This window comes from Oncorhynchus mykiss, chromosome 28 (genome assembly GCF_057628025.1).
Source record: "Oncorhynchus mykiss isolate SJ-2025 chromosome 28, ASM5762802v1, whole genome shotgun sequence".
Lineage (NCBI taxonomy): Eukaryota > Metazoa > Chordata > Actinopteri > Salmoniformes > Salmonidae > Oncorhynchus > Oncorhynchus mykiss.
Genome location: NC_143049.1, coordinates 19,379,633 through 19,400,418, shown reverse-complemented (window position 1 = coordinate 19,400,418; position 20,786 = coordinate 19,379,633). Strand labels below are relative to the sequence as shown.

The 20,786-nt window shown below is 40.3% G+C and overlaps 1 protein-coding gene across 3 annotated transcripts in view; it reads right to left on the bottom strand.

The window, feature by feature from the left end:
- LOC110508667 (solute carrier family 12 member 7) overlaps positions 1-20,528 on the bottom strand; it is an 82,855-nt gene extending 62,327 nt beyond the window's left edge. For all 3 annotated transcript variants that reach the window (XM_036967036.2, XM_021589370.3, XM_021589369.3), the window contains exon 1: positions 19,819-20,528. In XM_036967036.2, the coding sequence (XP_036822931.1) occupies positions 19,819-19,927 (109 nt within the window). In that variant the 5' untranslated portion in view covers positions 19,928-20,528. The remainder of the gene's footprint in view (positions 1-19,818) is intronic.
- Positions 20,529-20,786: the final 258 nt, after the last annotated feature.

Here is a 20,786-nt window from a genome sequence, read left to right as displayed (position 1 = left end):
GGATGCTAGCTAAATAAATATGCTAATGATAGCAAATGAAAATAAATGAATTGCAGGACAAGATAGGCAATCCAGCTTGTAAAGTTATACATATGCAGTGCCTTCGGAAAGTATTCATACCCCCTGACATTTTCCACATTTTGTAAGGTTACAGCCTTATTCAAAAATGTATGACAATGATGAGGGGGGAGGGGAACCATCTACACACAATACCCCATAAATATTTACAAAGCAGATAAAGGAAATTTTTGCTAATTTATTAAACATAAAAAAGTATTCAGACCCTTTACTAAGTACTTTGTTGAAGCACCTTTGGCAGAGATTACAGCCTAGAGTCTCCTTGGGTATGACGCTACATGCTTGGCAAACCTGTATTTAGGGAATTTCTCCCATTCTTCTCTGCAGATCCTCTCAAGCTCTGTCAGGTTAGATGGGGAGCGTTGCTGCATAGATATTTTCAGGTCTCTCCAGAGATGTTCGATCAGGTTCATCCCCACATCATGATGCTGCCACCACCATGCTTCAACGTAGGGATGGTGCCAGGTTTCCTCCAGATGTGATGCTTGACATTCAGGCTAAAGAGTTCAATCTTGGTTTCATCAGACTAGAGATGACCATCAGACCATCTTGTTTCTCATGGTCAGCGTCCTTTAGGTGGCTTTTGGCAAACTCCAAGTGGGCTATCATGTGCCTTTTACTGAGGAGTGGCTCCCATCTGGCCACTCTAGCATAAAGGCCTGATTGGTGGACTGCTGCAGAGATGTTTGTCCTTCTTGAAGGTTCTCCCATCTCCACAGCGGAACTCTGGAGCTCTTGTCAGTGACCATCGGTTTCTTGGTCACCTCCCTGACCAAGGCCCTCCCCCGATTGCTCAGGTTGGCCGGGGAGCCAGCTCTAGGAAGAGTCTTGGTGGTTCCAAACTTCTTCCATTTAAGAATGATGGAGGCCACTGTGTTCTTGGGGACCTTCAATGCTGCAGACATTTTAAGTTACCCTTCCCCAGATCTGTGCCTCGACACAACCCTGTCTCCAAGCTCTACAGACAATTCCTTCGACCTCATGGCTTGGTTTTTGCTCTGACATGCACATGTCAACTGTGGGACCTTATATGGACAGGTGTGTGCCTTTCCAAATCATGTCCAATCAATTGAAAACCTATTTTCACTTTATCATTATTGGGTATTGTGTGTAGAATGCTGAGGATTTATTTTTTATTCATTATAGAATAAGGTTGCAACGCAACAAAATGTGGAAAACGTCAATGGGTCTGAATACTTTCTGAAGGCAATGTATAGTCAAGAGCTACCGAATGTCATTTTTACTGAGTTTGGACATTTACAAGCAAAAGTGAATGAGATACATTGGGCAAATGAACAAGTGTTGACGCATGCTTGTCTGAAGGAAGAACAGTACTGGCTCTGGAGCAGCATGTGTACACACTGCGTCTGTGTGAAGTCTGGTGTCACTAAGGCATTGGGCCTCCCTGCTTTGCTCGGGAGAAGATGAGGGAGGAGCAGACAGGCAGAGAACAGAGAGGAGAAAAAACAAGGATCAAGCTGCAGTGGCAGCAGTACAGATAACTCTTCCAAAATGCTTCTCAAACACGGCAGAAAGCTCTTCACAATATAATGCACCGTTACCTTATTAATTCAGCCACATACTTAGATAACTAGCAAGTTAAACTTAGGGGTCGCATTAACACAGCATTCTTTGTTTTTCAAGCATTAAAAAAAATATAAAAACACATGTAAGAAATCTTGCTGCGTTTTATAAATACAGATCTAAAATGCTTCTCATTGTAATTTCAGCTCGGCATCAGACACATTTTATGCTTCCGTTGCACTTCTCTACTCGGATGAGAATTCACAAACTGGCACTGTATCAGCAGACCGGTTCATTCTCGACAATGCAACAATAAGAAATAAGAAAATAAGAATATGAACACTTTGCCTGTTACTAGGCATAAATAATGCACATGCTGCTGTGAACTGTCCCATGCCGCTCAGGCATTTAACAATCTTCAATTAATTCACAGTAGCCTACAATGACGCAAGTCATTTCTGTTTCATTCATATTAAAAAAGAACACACAAGCAACACTGACATTCCCTGCTCTGACATAGTTGACGATGGTATCATGTAACACCATGCAAAAGACTATAATATCATAACTACTATGTTCAATTACTGTAAACAAGATGCTGTTATCCAACCTGGGGTCACTCAGAAAAAAATACTGTTTGTCATCAACCCAGAAGGAGAAGGTAAAACAAAATTAGAGCACCATTGTCATGAAAGGCTATGCGAATTACAGTAGCATTGAACATTAAAAGCCATCACATGCATATGCATACAGCATGGCACGGCAGAGGACTTTGTGTTAGGGCTCTGTTTGGTGCTCTTATTGTGATAGGCAGTGACGAAGTTGAATGCCCTGAGGGTAGACTTATTGAAAAAGACAGTAGGCCAGGCCTACACATTCTTAACAAGCTTGCGGATGGGTTGGGCGTTGGCCTGTGGTACTCTGTGAACAGGATTTCAACAGTCTCATGAGTCACTGTGTTGAAGTCACTCTCCACAGAATAAGGAGAAATTATCTACAGTTAGGTCGTGCAGACTGCGGAAACAACAGATCTTGCTTAAATTAATAGGAGAATCACATTGTAAACAAACTGAGGTTAGCCTGAATGTAACCACATGGGCCCCTGGGTCTTCTCTCTATCTCTAGGAAGACAGAAAAACAGATCTGCACAACAGATTGTAATCTCATCCTAGTCCCAAGTGAGGGAAGTCTGACCTTTTACTGCTTCTGCCAATGGGGGAGGTAGTTTTCAGGAAACAATGAAGCAAAGTTAAGTCAAAATGATAAGCATGTAGCCCACCATGATACTGTTGCTCAAATTTGGTTATCCTATATGTCAAAACAGCAAGTAAGCCTAACTCTACCTCATTCATAAACAATTATGAATGATAGTGCTAACTATCATTTCTCACACTGCCTCAGACTCTGGCTCACTGAATGAAATTAACAGAGAATCCACTATTCATAAAAAAGATCTGGCGACAGTGTTTTGCAGAGGGGGCACACTGACTGGACCAGGCAAAGAGTACCCCCCCTATTCTCCCTAGTAAGTGGTTCCGCCCAAGGTGCATGGAGCAAAGAGATGCCTAGGGAGGACGTTAGATACTGTAGTCCAGTGCAGTGGTTCTCAAACCGGGGGTCTCAAACATTTTGTGGGGGTCGAGAGTATGAAACTGAATGGTAAAAATATATTTTTCGTACATATTTTAATAAGCTACATATACCATTTATATTTGATATGTATACCTTTGCCTATTTGATCAGGTAACTAACACAGGCCTACGGTATTGTACCATGAGATTCAAACCACTCCTTTTAGGGGACCAAAAAGTTTAACCATTGCTTTGGTATGGGCCGTATCTTCAGTGGAGGAGGAGAGAGTGTAGAGCAGTGGTCACCAACCTTTGAGTCAAGATCACGGAATCAAAATTCAAGCCAAAAAATAAAGAAAAATGTAAGCCTATGCAACATTAAAAACAGTACTGTAGCAATAAGGTTTGTGCCGTAGGCTATAGGACCAATACATTATCACCGCATATGGACTTGAATTGCCCTACCAATGACAAATTAGGCTGCACTCCACCTATTGGCTACTTAGCTTATTCAAGCCTGTCTCAAAATACAACACTGCCCCTTTAAGACACAAAAAGTTATTTACCTGACTAGCATTTCAAAGATGTCTAGAAATGTACACATTTTGTGCTCTTCCGGGAAGCAATCACTACCCTAATGCTGACAAATGATATATAACTGGGCGATTAACTCACTAACTAGCAAAGGATATGAACAAAATGTGCAAACAAGCACATCTACTCACGACCACAGCTGTAAAGACAGACCCATATATGGCAATGGTCTATTTGCATTTAGGCCTACTGCAGCTCTGATTGGTTATACTGCACCGGTCTGTGTAGAGTACTGGCTGAGTCATGTGTCAATCCAATAGAATCCTAATCTGATGCGTTCTGCCTACAACAAAATCTCTCGCATAGTTCATTTTGTTACGATATGTTGCATTGAAAGTGGCTAATATTGCATTGATTCGATCAGAATTTCCACAGTAAAAAGGGAAACGTTGATAGGGGATGCTCTAGAAAGTTGAGTGAAATTCAATCTCGTGCTTCTCTCCGTGGGGGAGCTGCCAGGCAGTCTCGGGGCAAACTAGCCTAAGTATCTTTACATATAATTAGGCATAATGATTACGGCTCTATATTGTAGGAAAAAGCTGTTTCAGGCGTTTAAAATAATGGGTGCATGACGCCCCCGAATAGAAATACAGGTTTTATGAGTTTATTGATGTTAAGTTATGACAAAACAAAAAAGCCTTTATGGGCTGTATATTTAGTGCATTGCAGGGAGAGAGACCCACGATGCTGTGATACCTGGCACTGTCTAAGCAATCCATTTTGGAAAACTATGTTTATACTGGACGTATTGTGTGGAGACAGCAGTGTGCGAGTACAGGTACTGTAGGCATAAGAACAGAGCGGAGAGCACATGACGTAAGTCTTCCTACTGCTGATTACAGCCCAATAATGACAACAGACCAAAGCCTGCCCTTACGTGTTCTGTGTGACTCATACTAGTGTTGCACGTTATATTGAAAACTTCAGTACTTCTGATAAAAATAACCAAATAAATAGGTACTAGAATTTGTTAGTTTCGGTACGTCTGCCAAATGTCTCAAGTGATGAAGTCTGTCTATCAGCGCAACCCCTTAATAGCGCAAAGAGAAAAGTGCCTGCTCCACTTCCTCATTCATTGCTAGAGCTGTCTGGGCTGCATCGTTAGCTCCCCACCACCCACATGCTGCACAGAAATTAGCACACTTAGACAATACAACATTGCGTGTAGAAATGTTTAAACTGTTTATTACTGTCCGCAAAACAATGTCCACACAGGCTAAAACCAGTGATGTAAAGTTCACTGAACAAAAATATAAACGCAACACGTAAAGTGCTGGTCCCTCTCTCAAATGTTGTGCAAAAATGTTTTTACATCCCTGTTAGTGAGCATTTTAGCCTTTGTAACGATAATCCATGCACTTGACAGGTGTGGCATATTAAGAAGCTGATAAAACAGCATGATCATTACACAAGTGTACCTTGTGCTGGGGATAATAAAAGGCCACTCTAAAATGAGCAGTTTTGTCACACAACAATCAACAATGCCACCAATGTCTCAAGTTGAGGGAGAGTGCAATTGGCTCTCAACTGGGTGGACCTATGCTGCGCCCCTGCCCAGTCATGTGAAATCCATAGATTAGGGCCTAATGACTTTATTTAAATTGACTGATTTCCTTATAAAAAACTAACACAGCAAAATCTTTGAAATTTTTGCATGTTGAGTTTATATTTTTGTTCCGTATACTTAAGTAAAAGTACTTTAAAGTACTACTTAAGTTGTTTTAGGGATATCTGTACTTGACTATTTATATTTTACAACTTTCACTTTAACTCCACTACATTCCTAAATTAATATGTACTTTTTACTCCCATACATTTTCCCTGACACCCAAAATAACTTGTTTCACTTAGAATGCTCAGGCAGGACAGCAATATGGTCCAATTCACACACCTATCAATATAATGCGTTTTCATCCCTACTGCCTCTGGTCTGGCGGACTAAACACAAATACATTTGTAAATGATGTCTCTGTGTTTGAGTGTGTAATTATGCCCTCTGGTTTAATTAATATAAGGAATTAGATGTATAGCATTTACTTTTTACTCAAGTATAACAATTGAGTACTTTTCCACCACTACTTAAGTACATTTAAAACCAGATACTTTCAGAAGTAGTATTTTACTGGGTGACATTCACTTTTACATGAGACAATTTCTATCAAGGTATCTTTACTTTTACTCAAGTATGACAATTGAGTGACTTTATAGGCTAACTTTCATTGCTAGCTTACAGCTGAAGAAACATCAATTCACTACCCTAGTACTTCGTTTGCAAACCATAACGCAAAATATGCTGACTTCAAAGCTAATTGTCAAAAAACGTTATTAATGAACTTAGTTACCACTAACACCTCATTCGCTTCCTCGTCTCCCTGCCCACCCGTCTGGTTTCCACTAGATTCCATATGCCACATTCTGCCTTGCTAATGAAGTAAATACTTTCTTAAAAAGAGACAGCGCACACTTTTACAAGAGAAGAGACTGCTTCTTATATGCAAATGTTGTTGATCAATACAATAACATAATATATGTTCTCTTAGCAGTTGCAAATAAAATACATCCAAAATGGAAAGGATTGTTTGTAATCTGTCATCTGTAGCCGCATGAAATCAGCTAAAACAAGCTCAATAACTCAATGCATGTACACACTCCTATTTACATCATGTGCCCCGCACGTACCTTCAAAATTATTTGTCAATCGTCATTGACTTGAAAAACACAATTTCCATCATAATTTGTTGCAATAAAGTTATAATCCACCCGTTGAACAAATAAAAATTGAAGATCTTTAGAAAATGGCTCCTATATCTGCCGTTTCCATTACACGTCGTAATTATTATTTTTTGCGACAATGGTATTGTCTAATCACCTGGGTAAATGGAAACCTGCCTACTGATGTCTACACAATTTGGAGACAATCATAGAAAGTACTCATCAGTAAATATATTTTATAAAGCAACTAGAATCTGGAATTACTAAGGTTTTATAAGAACGGTGTTGTGTGCAAACACTCAAATAGAATCCTACAGTACGAGCTGGCAGTCAGCCTGTGACATTCCAATAAATTAAGGGAAATTTAGAAATTAATTGGGGTGGTCCAAAAAAGGGGAAGGTTGTCAAACTTATTTTTAAAAATTGCTTTGAGGGTTGTGTGTTTTTTTTATTTTTATTGGGCACAGGAGAGGGCAGTGAGTTTTTTACATTTACCCTTTTGCAGGTTTTACTATATAATTTCTTCCATTCTAGCTACATTTCTTCATCTGCTTTCATGCGCCGCCACTATATCAAGGTGTTTTGGTACATCCCTTATGCACTACGCTTTTCTACGCGCTAACTATACAACAGGTGTACCAGTCTAACTGTCTATCCTGCCCTCTATCCACCATTCACAGAGACAATAGTGGTAGGTGGATCATTTGTCCAGATCTGCAATATGCTAACTAGCAATCATACCACACATCAAATTATTCAAAGCTGCACCAATTTTCAAAATAAGCAGAGGGGCAGGTGTATGAAAGAACAGTGAGACACGCACCTTAAAAAGCTCCCCTATTGAGCTTGCTTAAGGACAATACAATCATCCTACAACACCACATTCCAATGAATAATTGCATTATTATTTTTAAGTGAGTACAAAATTCTACTCAAGGCTGTAAACTGCAGTGAAAATGTATACTGAATAACAGCGCATAAGCCCTGTGATTTTAATATTTAATTCCATTTGTATCAGTTGTGGGTCTACTCTCTGCAGTTTATAAGGGCCAGAAAAGCACAGTAGCAGGCTAGTCTGACTGTATTTTAAGTTCTAATACTGAGATGTACTGTCTGTTGCGGATCATCATTCTCCCAAGTCGTCCTATAATACAGGGCCTTCAGAAACAATTCACACACCTTTTTCTTTTTCAAAATGTTGTCACAGCCAGTAGCGGTGCGTGGGTAAAATCACTGGGGAAGCCAGAAAAAAAGCCATATTACAACCTAAGTTTTGTGATAATTGCATTGTTTGCTCTATAACCTGTTAGTTCATATGCCTTGGCACTGTGATATATAGGCCTAAAGGCTGAGACAATAGTGGGAGAATAAATTCAACCACACCTTTGTTTTATCACAAAACCAGATGGCAAACTCTGTCTGGTTTAGTCCACAAAGCATATTGCATGAAAACAGAGAGTTACATGACCTACAGCATGGTCAAGCAACCGAATGTTTCCAACATTTTCAGACTACTAAACAACTATTGATTTAGAACCACAGAGAGTTACCGAAAGTCGCAAAGAAAACAGGGGCCACTATTCCAGCACCAATTCAACATCAAATCACCTTTGCTTAGTCTAATACAGTGATAACTAAAAGATACCAATCTTTACCAATCAACGTAAGCTAAGAATTAGTTCTACTGTGTGTGTGTGTGTGTGTGTGTGCGCGCGCAAGTAGATAAATGTTGACTGACCCTACTTGTAGAGAAATGCCAATGCCATCCTCCTCTCATGTTGACGAAACACTGTCATACAGTACACACTTAAATTTCTTTGTATATTTCGTAGCTGTTTATTTACCACCGCAGACGGAGGCTGGCACTAAGACAGCATTGAATGAGCTGTATTCCGCCATAAGCAAACAAGAAAACGCTTACCCAGATGCGGCGCTCCTAGTAGCCGGGGACTTTAATGCAGGGAAACTTAAAAAAGTTGCCTCATTTCTATCAGCATGTTAATTGTACAACCAGAGGGGGAAAAAAAACTCTGGACCACCTTTACTCCAAACACAGAGACGAATACAAAGCTCTCCCTCACCCTACATTTGGCAAATCTTACCATAATTCTATCCTCCTGATTCCTGCTTACAAGCAGAAATTAAAGCAGGAAGCACAAAATAAAAAAAAGTAGTCAGATGAAGCAGATGCTAAGCTACAGGACTGTTTTGCTAGCACAGACTGGAATATGTTCCAGGATTCCTCCGATGGCATTGATGAGAACACCACAGCAGTCATTGGCTTCATCAATAGGTGCATTGAAGACGACGTCCGCACAGTGACCGTACGTACATACCCCAACCAGAAGCCATGGATTACAGGCAAAATCCGCACTGACCTAAGGCTAGAGATGCCGCTTTCAAGGAGCGTGACTAAGCCGGAAGCTTATAAGAAATCCTGCTATGTCCTCCGACGAACCCTCAAACAGATAGTGTCAATACAGGACTAAGATCGAATCGTACTACACCGGCTCGGACGCTTGTCGGATGTGGCAGGGCTTGCAAATCATTATAGACTACAAAGGGAAGCACAGCAGAGAGCTGCCCAGTGACACGAGCCTACCAGAAGAGCTGAACTACCTCTATGCTAGCTTCGAGGCAAAAAACACTGAAACATGCATGAGAGCGCCAGCTGTTCCGGAAGACCTTTAAACAGGTCAACATTTACAAGGCCTCAGGGCCAGGCGGATTACCAGGACGTGTACTGCCAGCATGAGCTCACCAACTGGCAAGTGTCTTCACTGACATTTTCAACCACTCCCTGTCCGAGTCTGTAATAACATGTTTTAAGCACACCACCATAGTGCATGTGCCCAAGAACACTAAGGTAACCTGCCTAAATGACTACCAACCCATAGCACTCACATCTGCAGCCATGAAGTGCTTTGAAAGGCTGGTCATGGCTCACATCAACACAATTATCCCAGAAACCTTAGACCCACTCCAATTTGCATACCACCCTAACAGATCCACAAATGGTGCAATCTCTATTGCACTCCACACTGCCCTTTTCCAACTGGACAAAAGGAACACCTATGTGAGAATGCTATTCATTGACTACAGCTCAGTATTCAACACCATAGTGCCCTCAAAGTGCATCACTAAGCTAAGGACCTGGGAATAAACACCTCCCTCTACAACTCGACCTGACGGGCCGCCCCCAGGTGGTAAGGGTAGGTAACACTACATCCGCCATGCTGATCCTCAACATGCCCCTCAAGGGTGCGTGCTCTGTCCCCTCCTGTACTCCCTGTTCACTCATGACTGCACGGCCAGGCACGACACCAACACCATCATTAAGTTTGCCGATGACTCAAGTGGTAGGCCTGATCACCGACAATGACGAGACCTCCCAATAGGAGTTCAGAGACCTGGCCGAGTGGTGCCAGGACAACAACCTCTCCATCAACTTGATCAAGACAAAGGAGATGTTTGTGGACTACAGGAAAAGGAGGACCAAGCACCCCTCCATTCTCATCGACGGGGCTGTAGTGGAGTAGGTTGAGAGCTTCAAGTTCCTTGGTGTTCACATCACCAACAAACAAACATGGTCCAAGCACAACAAGACAGTCGTGAAGGGGGCACGACAAAACCTATTCCCCCTCAGGAGACTGAAAAGATTTGGCATGGGTCCTCAGATCCTCAAAAGGTTCTACAGCTGCACCATCGAGAGCAACCTGACCGGTTGCATCACTGCCTGGTATGGCAACTGCTCGGACTGAGACCGCAAGGCACAACAGAGTGTAGTGCGCAAGGCCCAGTACATCACGGGGCCAAGCTTCCTGCCATCCAGGTCCTCTATACCAGGCGGTGGCAGAGGAAGGCCCTAAAAATTGTCAAAGACTCCAGCCTCCCTAGTCATAGACTGTTCGCTCTGCTACCGCACGGCAAGCGGTACCGGAGCGCCAAGTCTAGATCCAAGAGGCTTCTAAACAGCTTCTACCCCCAAGCCATAAGGCTCTTGAACATAAAATCAAATGGCTACCCAGACTATTTGTAATGCCCCCCCTCTTCTTTTACACTGCTGCTACTACTCTGTTATTATCTATGCATAGTCACTAATAACTACCTCAGCTAACTGGTGCCCCCGCACATCGACTCTGTACCGGTACCCCCCTGTATATAGTCTCGCTATTGTTATTTTTATTTCTTATTCTTAGCCGTATTTTTTTAACTGCATTGTTGGTTAGGGACTCGTAAGTAAGCATTTCACTGTAAGGTCTACATGTTGTATTCTGAGCATGTGACTAATAACATCTGATTCGATTATATTTGTTATCCTGGGCTACCTTGCTAAAATGCTTGCTCGTTAGACTAACTTCCGTTCATAGGCAGCGTTAGCTAGTTAACATTATCCTTCTACATCTAGCTACATATTGAACTTCCATCCTCTCGGGCCAGGGGCACAACAATGTATGTATGAATGTATGGAATAGAATCGCCGTTATAATTTTTTTATTTCACCTTTATTTAACCAGGTAGGCAAGTTGAGAACAAGTTCTCATTTACAATTGCGACCTGGCCGATACGGAGAATTAAGTAAAACCAAGTCCAAATCCATATCTCCATCCATGACTAATTTAGGAAAGGGACCACTTTAGCTAGTCAGCTAGCCACTGGAGGACACTAACACAATGAGATGCAACAATTCAAGTGTTCTCTGTCAATGACGTATGTTCTCAGTGTGATTTGATAGGAGTGATACCAAAATCCAAGCTGGCTTCCCCTGACATTTTTTTGGGGTGCACCAGGACCATTCACTGTTGATCTCATATTGGTTAAATTGTTATACTTTCTATCAAAGGAGGCCAAATGCTTGCTGGCTTCCCTTGCATTCCATTCAATGCTACGGGCGGAAACAAAGTCATACTTGTTTGGACCAGACAACATCAGATAGACGGCCTACACGTAGAGAGACAGAGGGGTGCTGTCATGCTCGCTCGGATGCTTTCTCCGGTGAGATACAGTCAGCCACTTACGAATTAAAGGAAAACTATGAAACACCGAGAGACGAAAGATAAAATATTTTTTTTGTTGAAGACTGGCTTCCCTTGGCACCCATGAATAAACACAACTAGTTACAGACTTAATCAATTTAAAATTAAATTGAGTGTGTCACTGGCCAACACACAATACCCCATAATGTGGAATAATGTTTTTTTTAATAAAAAATGAAAAGCTAAAATGTCTTGAACCAATAAGTATTCAACCCCTTTGTTATGGCAAAAATGTGCTTAACAAATCACATAATAAATTGCATGGACTCACTGTGTACAATAGTGTTTAACATATTTTTTTTTTGTGATGCACCGATATTACATTTTTGTCCTAATCTGATATCCGATATTTTCTTTGCCAAAAAAAAAACGATACCGATAACCGATATTTACATTTTTAGCAGCCTTTTAAGCATTCTAGTACAGTTAAATAGTTAAACACACACACAGCAGTCTAAGGCACTGCATATCAGTGCAAGAGGCGCAACTACAGTCCCTGGTTCGAATCCAGGCAGTATCACAAAACCTATTTCTTTTCACTTACTTGCTGTGCTGTTTCATTGTTCAGTCGTTTCATTCTCAACCAGAATTTCTATGGAACGCCGTTTGGGTCTTTGCATGTCAAATAACACTATGTGACGTGTCAAATAAGCTTGTTGACCAATCAGGACCTGAATATGACTGCGCGTCACATAATAATTAAACGCTTTAATACATTTTTACGTAGTTATTAAACATTGATTACACGATCACTCGTATTTCATATGTCACAACGATTCATCAATACATATGCTGATGCTGGTAAAGTTGTCTCGCGCACCTACAGTGGTGGTCATAAAAAAAACTAGCTAGCTCATGGATGCAAACAATGTTCTTCCCCAAAAACATAGCAAAACGACAATCTGTTTCAGTAGCTACAGTGCCTTGTGAAAGTATTCGGCCCCCCTTGAACTTTGCGACCTTTTGCCACATTTCAGGCTTCAAACATAAAGATATAAAACTGTATTTTTTTGTGAAGAATCAACAACAAGTGGGACACAATCATGAAGTGGAACGACATTTATTGGATATTTCAAACTTTAACAAATCAAAAACTGAAAAATTGGGCGTGCAAAATTATTCAGCCCCTTTACTTTCAGTGCAGCAAACTCTCTCCAGAAGTTCAGTGAGGATCTCTGAATGATCCAATGTTGACCTAAATAACTAATGATGATAAATACAATCCACCTGTGTGTAATCAAGTCTCCGTATAAATGCACCTGCACTGTGATAGTCTCAGAGGTCCGTTAAAAGCGCAGAGAGCATCATGAAGAACAAGGAACACACCAGGCAGGTCCGAGATACAGTTGTGAAGAAGTTTAAAGCCAGATTTGGATACAAAAATATTTCCCAAGCTTTAAACATCCCAAGGAGCACTGTGCAAGCGATAATATTGAAATGGAAGGAGTATCAGACCACTGCAAATCTACCAAGACCTGGCCGTCCCTCTAAACTTTCAGCTCATACAAGGAGAAGACTGATCAGAGATGCAGCCAAGAGGCCCATGATCACTCTGGATGAACTGCAGAGATCTACAGCTGAGGTGGGAGACTCTGTCCATAGGACAACAATCAGTCGTATATTGCACAAATCTGGCCTTTATGGAAGAGTGGCAAGAAGAAAGCCATTTCTTAAAGATATCCATAAAAAGTGTTGGTTAAAGTTTGCCACAAGCCACCTGGGAGACACACCAAACATGTGGAAGAAGGTGCTCTGGTCAGATGAAACCAAAATTTAACTTTTTGGCAACAATGCAAAACGTTATGTTTGGCGTAAAAGCAACACACCATCCCCACTGTCAAACATGGTGGTGGCAGCATCATGGTTTGGGCCTGCTTTTCTTCAGCAGGGACAGGGAAGATGGTTAAAATTGATGGGAAGATGGATGGAGCCAAATACAGGACCATTCTGGAAGAAAACCTGATGGAGTCTGCAAAAGACCTGAGACTGGGACGGAGATTTGTCTTCCAACAAGACAATGATCCAAAACATAAGGCAAAATCTACAATGGAATGGTTCAAAAATAAACATATCCAGGTGTTAGAATGGCCAAGTTAAAGTCCAGACCTGAATCCAATCGAGAATCTGTGGAAAGAACTGAAAACTGCTGTTCACAAATGCTCTCCATCCAACCTCACTGAGCTCGAGCTGTTTTGCAAGGAGGAATGGGAAAAAAATTCAGTCTCTCGATGTGCAAAACTGATAGACATACTCCAAGCGACTTACAGCTGTAATCGCAGCAAAAGGTGGCGCTACAAAGTATTAACTTAAGGGGGCTGAATAATTTTGCACGGCCAATTTTTCAGTTTTTGATTTGTTAAAGTTTGAAATATCCAATAAATGTCGTTCCACTTCATGATTGTGTCCCACTTGTTGATTCTTCACAAAAAAAATACAGTTTTATATCTTTATGTTTGAAGCCTGAAATGTGGCAAAAGGTCGCAAAGTTCAAGGGGGCCGAATACTTTCGCAAGGCACTGTATAGTTAGCTAGCTAACTATATAGCTAGGTGTCATCATCTAAAATAACCCTAATTTATAAGACAGTTTTAATTTGATTAATGGTGGTCGGACCCATCTATGTGAAGCTTGCCACAATAAGGATTAGCCACAATAGTGGACTTTGCGGTTACCCTTCAAATTAAAAGTATGGCATAATTCTACTATTTGTATTCACTTGCATAACTGTCAATGGCATACTTTTATTTTGAACGCAAACCACAAATTCCACTATTGTGCCCAATCCTTATTGTGTCTAGATTCACAATACATAACCTGGTCTTGTCGAGCTTCACTAGCCAGATGAAGCTGGCTGGCTGCTTATAACATAGGCTTTGGGCAACAGAGTTAAGTAGCTGGCTAGCTATTTTTTTCATGAACTGAAGTTTAATTTCAATAGGCTAGCAACAAGCTGTAACCTAGCTAATATTTACTCACAAGGATTCCTAAATCATTGCTAAGAATAACGAAAATGACTGCAGTTTCTAATGGTCATTGTTTTCAGGGTGGTTGTATTGGTGCTAGCTAGGTACCAAGCTAAAGCTAGCTACCCCAGAAGTTTAGGTCAAACAAATGATGCTTTATTACCAATGCGGTATTGTAAACATATCGTTTGCAGACTTTTCTGTACAGCTTTGACAGTGCTACTGTATCTTTTTTGACACATAAAGACTCAAACGGTGTTCCATAGTAGGCATGTCGTGAAGCTAATAGCAGTGACGCTATTACTGTGTAACTCCGATAGGGCAACATCTGAAAAAACTAGTGTGTACCGGTGCGCACATGTGTACTGGTGCCCATCACCCACGACAGAGAACGGTTGATTGTCAAGGGCAATGAATTCCATTACCTTGGATTTAATGGATTTTGCCTTGTCTCGCTGAAATGTTCTTACTCTTTCAAATGATTGCTCGACTTGTTGACTGCTCAATCCACACAGCAGACATTGTGGGCTAGGTTAGGAATGCTGTGTCAGAAGTGTAGCGCAACATTTTATGTGGCGTCATTACGTCATGTTATATAGGTACAGTGGGGCAAAAAAGTATTTAGTCAGCCACCAATTGTGCAAGTTCTCCCACTTAAAAAGATGAGGCCTTTTCATCATAGGTACACTTCAATTATGACAGACAAAATGAGAAAAAAAATCCCAGAAAATCACATTGTAGGATTTTTTATGAATTTATGTTATCTGATGTAGCTCTCTAATTACTCCTGATATTTTGGAGGCATTTCTGAACATGCCGTCAATGTAAACCTATATTTGTGGATATAAATATGCATATTATCGAACAAAACAAATGTATTGTGTAACATGATGTCATATGAGTGTCATCTGAGGAAGATTATCAAAGTATGCTGATTAATTTTATATCTCTAATTCTGCTTTTGTGACCATCTTTGGCTGGGAAAAATGGCTGTGTGTTTTTTTGGATTTGGTGGTGATCTAACATAAATGTTATGTTGTGTTTTCGCTGTAAAACATCTTAAAAATCGGACATGATGGGTAGATTAACAAGATGTTCATCTTTCATTTGCTGTATTGGACTTGTGTGCAAGTTAAATATTTCGGAAAAATATTTTTGAATATCCCGCGGCCACCTTTTCAGCTGAAGGGGGGGGGGGGGGGGTTCCGTTAGTGGAACGTGTTTCCTAGACTTAACTTCTTGTAACTAGTGGGCACTATTTTCATTTTTGGAAAAATAACGTTCCCAGAGTAAACAAGCTATTTTGTCAGGACAAGATGCTAGAATATGCATATAATTGACAGCTTAGGATAGAAAACACTCTAAAGTTTCCAAAACTGTAAAAAAAATATTGTCTGTGAGTATAACAGAACTGATATTGCAGGCAAAAGCCTGAGAAAAATCAAATCCGGGCGTGACTCATGTTTTGACAGCTCTGCGTTCCGATGTGTCCCTATTGAGCAGTGAATGGGCTATCAACCAGATTCCTTTTTCTACGTATTCCCCAAGGTGTCTACAGCATTTTGACGTAGTTTCACGCATTTATGTTGAAGAATGCGCGTAAGCAACTATATTGCGTAAGTGGTCACCTGATGGCTCTGAGTGATTCTTGTGTAAAATACAGAGGTAGCCATTTTTCCTCTCAGTTCTACTGAAAATTATTATCGAATATATATATATTTGAAAAACACCTTGAGGATTGATTATAAACAACGTTTGCCATGTTTCTGTCGATATTATGGAGCTAATTTGGAATATTTTTCGGCGTTTTCATGACTGCAATTTCCGGTCGATTTCTCAGCCAAACGTGAAGAACAAACGGAGCTATTCCGCCTACAAAAATAATATTTTTGGAAAAAAGGAACATTTGCTATCTAACTGGGAGTCTCGTGAGTGAAAACATCTGAAGCTCATCAAAGGTAAACTATTTAATTTGATTGCTTTTCTGATTTGTGACCAAGTTGCCTACAGCTAGCTGGACATAATGCTATGCTAGGCTATCGATAAACTTACACAAATGCTTGTCTTGCTTTGGCTGTAAAGCATATTTTCAAAATCTGAGATGACAGGGTGATTAACAAAAGGCTAAGCTATGTTTCAATATATTTCACTTGTGATTTCATGAATAGGAATATTTTCTAGTAATATTTATGTCCGTTGCGTTATACTAATTAGTGTCAGATGATGACAACGATCCCGGACACGGGATGGGGAGTTACAACAGGTTTAAGGAACACCTGTTAATTTAAATGCATTCCAGGTGACTATCTCAAGAAGCTGGTTGAGAGAATGCAAAGGGTGGCTATTTGAAGAATCTCAAAATATATTTTGATTTGTTTAACACTATTTTGGTTACTACATGATTCCATGTGTTATTTCATAGTTGAGGTCTTTACTATTCTACAATGTAGAAAATATATATTTTTAAATAAACAAAAAGCCCTGAATGTGTAGGTGTTCTAAAACTTTTGAACGGTTATATATATATATATATATATATATATATATATACATATATAGTTTTATTTACTTGGCGGACCGAACCTGCCTCCGCCCACCCTAAAAAAAAACTTCAAATTAAAATAAACAAATAATACACTAGAATATACACAGCAAAGTACATACGTGGGACCATTCTCGCCAATGAGAGGGCAGATACATGCAGGCACAACTGGGTCATTTTTCTCAATATTGCCAGAAAGCAATGTGCATCCACTTATATCAGTACATTTCTAACAACCTAAACATTACAAAACATATATTAGATTAAATAAGCATCAAGTAATTCGACAATCGCCCATAGACCTCCATACAAAATAGGTATGGAGCTTATCTCACGGGACAGATTTTGGGCAGAGTGAATCCTCGAGTCACCTCTTCCTCTCTGCCCTAACCCATTTTAACTACCAAAATAAAAGGAAACAATTGAGTAAATTAGGGACAAAAAGTGTATTGATAGCTGGTGTTTCCACACAGGTGTCGTTCCTTAGTTGATTAAGCAATTCAAATAAAATGGTATTTGTCACATGCGCCAAATACAACAGGTGTAGTGAAATGCTTACTCATGAGCCCTTAACCAACAATGCAGAGTCTTTAAAATGTCAGAAAAATTTGCTAAACTAAAGGAAACATAGTAACACAAAATTACAATAACGAGGCTATATACAGGAGGTACCAAGTCTATGTGCAGGGGTATGTACGGGTTAGTTGTGGTAATTGAGGTAATATGTAGGTAAAGTGACTATGTATAGATAATAAACAGAGAGTAGCAGCAGCATATGTGAAGAGTGTGAAGGAATTTATGTGTGTGTGTGTGTGGCGTCAATATGCATGTGCGTTTGTTGGAGTGTGAGGGTAGTCCAGTGAGTGTACATAAACCTTGTGCAAGAGTTGCTTAAGACAGTGTTTTCCATCACCATCAACAAAACACCAAATGATGGAATTTCCCTCCAATAGAGTTCCAGACACTTGTAGAATCTATGCCATGCAAAAGGTTAATTGAAGCTGTGCTGGTAGCTCGTGGTGGCCCCAACGCCCTATTAAGACACTATGTTGGCGTTTCCTTTATTTGGTAAGTTACCTACATCTCCCTTCCAACAGGTACAGAACAATGAAGTTCTACTGATTCACAGCAAGTTAATACTTGACAGAGGAAAGGCATTTTTGCAGTGAATGCCACTGTGAAACGCAGAGCTGAGAAACCTTTAAAAAGGTAATACTATAAATATTGATTTCACATTAATCATGGTCCTAACACATGGAGGGAGAGCAACAGGGAGAAAGATTGTGTCACACTGAGGGCAAGCTATTGAATGAGTCGAGTGAATTAAAGAGAGACAGACAGAAAGAGACAAGAAACACAGCCTGGTGCAGCAAGGGTACCGAGAGAGGCTCGAACACATGTGTGCTCCTTTGCCAATATCGATTGCTGCTTTTATCAATTTTCATAATTTGAATATGCGAGTTGTTATAGGTTATCATATTAGAGGTTCTTTGAAATACAAGACTTTTGGTACACATATTAAAGTTGCACTATGCAGAAATTTCTCCGCCATTTTCTGGATGCTAAAACTAATAGTTTGCCTAATTTCAGTTTGTGACATAAATAAGCTAGCATAGTGTAGAGAATTTCTAAAATATATTTTCCATAACAAAAAAATATTGGATTTTCTGGTGTACAAACCCAAAAGTAAAAGACAACTTAAGGGAAGCATAGAAAGTGCAAATAGAACAGATCTACCACTTCTTAGACTTGCATTCAAGTAGAATGATAGATCTATAACTCACATTTGTATGTGAATTTTGTAGGGTTGCCCATAAAGTTACATATTGCCACAAAGACATGCCTAAACAACCAATGCACGCACGCAGGCCTAAAAAGCTGGTTTACTGTTCAAGATGAGGATATATGGAATCATGTATTTTTATGGTTGTGTACAAGTCGAGGATGTCGGGACAGTAGCACTCGGTCTTAAATCGTTGGATATCAAATAGACTGTAATGATGAGATTGTAAAACTACTGGAGTATAACAGTGTGCAGTTTTCTGTCGATTTATACAGCTTGTCGTAAGGGAGATCCAAGGCAGGTTGGACTAACTTGCACACAGGGAAGGACAAGGGAATCTGTTCACAATACAGAATCAGTGGGCAGTTAAGAGTAATTTTATTACCATGTATAGACTCAACAAATCTGGATCGATGACAACAACCACATGTTAATGCAAGGTGTAAGCACAGCTTCTGTCTCCTTTGTGGAGGCAGTAAAAAGGGTAGAAAGAACAGAAGATCCGATGTCAGTGAATAACAATGGAACTACACAGTAACATGCACCAAGGCCTGCATGTCACCAGCAAGATTCAGACATTCTTAATTTGAAGAAAGTGGCCTTTGTGACATATATAGCAATGGTGATAAACGGAACTGCACTTTTCTCTTGTAATTTTTTTTTGCATCCCCATTCAGTTGGTGGCGGCAATACACTTTTTTTCGTCAACTTTGCCATAAAACCCAAAAGAAGAGTGAGATTGAAATTGAATTTAGAGAGAGAAAGAGAAATGGAGGCAAGGAAAATCTCAGGAAGCACTCGCTTGTTTTTGTTTCTCAGAAGATGCAAAAAGTTCTCGTCTTAAAAAAATATATATTTCATCCCCTTAGACAGGAGAAAAATAAACAAACAAAGCAATATCATATTTATGTACGTTATGTGCTAGGGTAAACGCAAAGTGAACATGTTCAGCTGTTCTACAGAAGCTGCTTCGCTTGTCTGAGCCTGTCCTGACAACGTCAACAGTGTGCCCTCACCTGAATAGGGTCGTCGTGGAGTAATATCTTCCTCCCTAAACACAAGTTCGAGACTTGACTTCCCGGCCCCGCCATCCTCCACAGGGACCACAGTGAAGTTGGTGGGCATTTTATCCCCTCACTGCATTGACTCTAGCCTGAGAAAATCAACGTCCTTAGTCCCGCTCAACATCTCAAGGCACAGTTCGATGTGTTCTCTCCTGTTACGTCTCTCTCATCTATATCGCTTAGATTCTGCCCCCATGTGACCAGGCGTTCTCCAAATAAGGAGTGTTTCTGCAACTCCTCCCTCAGGAAAAAGTCCTCTTACACTCAACTTCCCTCTCTAAACTATAGTCCCTACGGCAGACAAGACTCCTAATTTTACAACAGGCACCTCCTGAAAATATTTCCATTCCTTTAATGAAAAGAGCCCTCTATCTCTATGTTTCCATTTACTTGTCGATTTTTAGAACGTTGCCAAGAAAAATAAATACGACATTGCATGCTACTTTGCGTTGCAATTTAACTATTGTTGATAACAAAAACAGCTGCACGTGTTGACGTCACATCCCCCCTCAAAATAAAAAAAACTTTTCGCAAAAACCAACAGTAGCTAGGTTTCCATCCAATTGGCGACACATTTTCATGTTTATATTCTGAAATCTGCATAAAGAAAATATGCGCATTTTCCCACCAGTAGTGTAGTTCCACCATATGGACTTGTTGCCAATACAAATCTGCGCGGGATGACGTGGTACACAAAATGTAATTGTTCGCTTAAATTTTAGTGTACCCCAATAAAAATCGAAAGTGCAATGTGTGTCCATCGCATTTTCAACTCTTTAACGATAGTTTGTCACTCCCCAAAAACACAGCTGAAAATTGTTGTTCTGATTAAGAAGCAATAAAACTAGCCTTCTTTAGACTAGTTGAGTATCTGAAGCATCCAAATTTGTGGGTTCGGTTACAGACTCAAAATGGCCAGA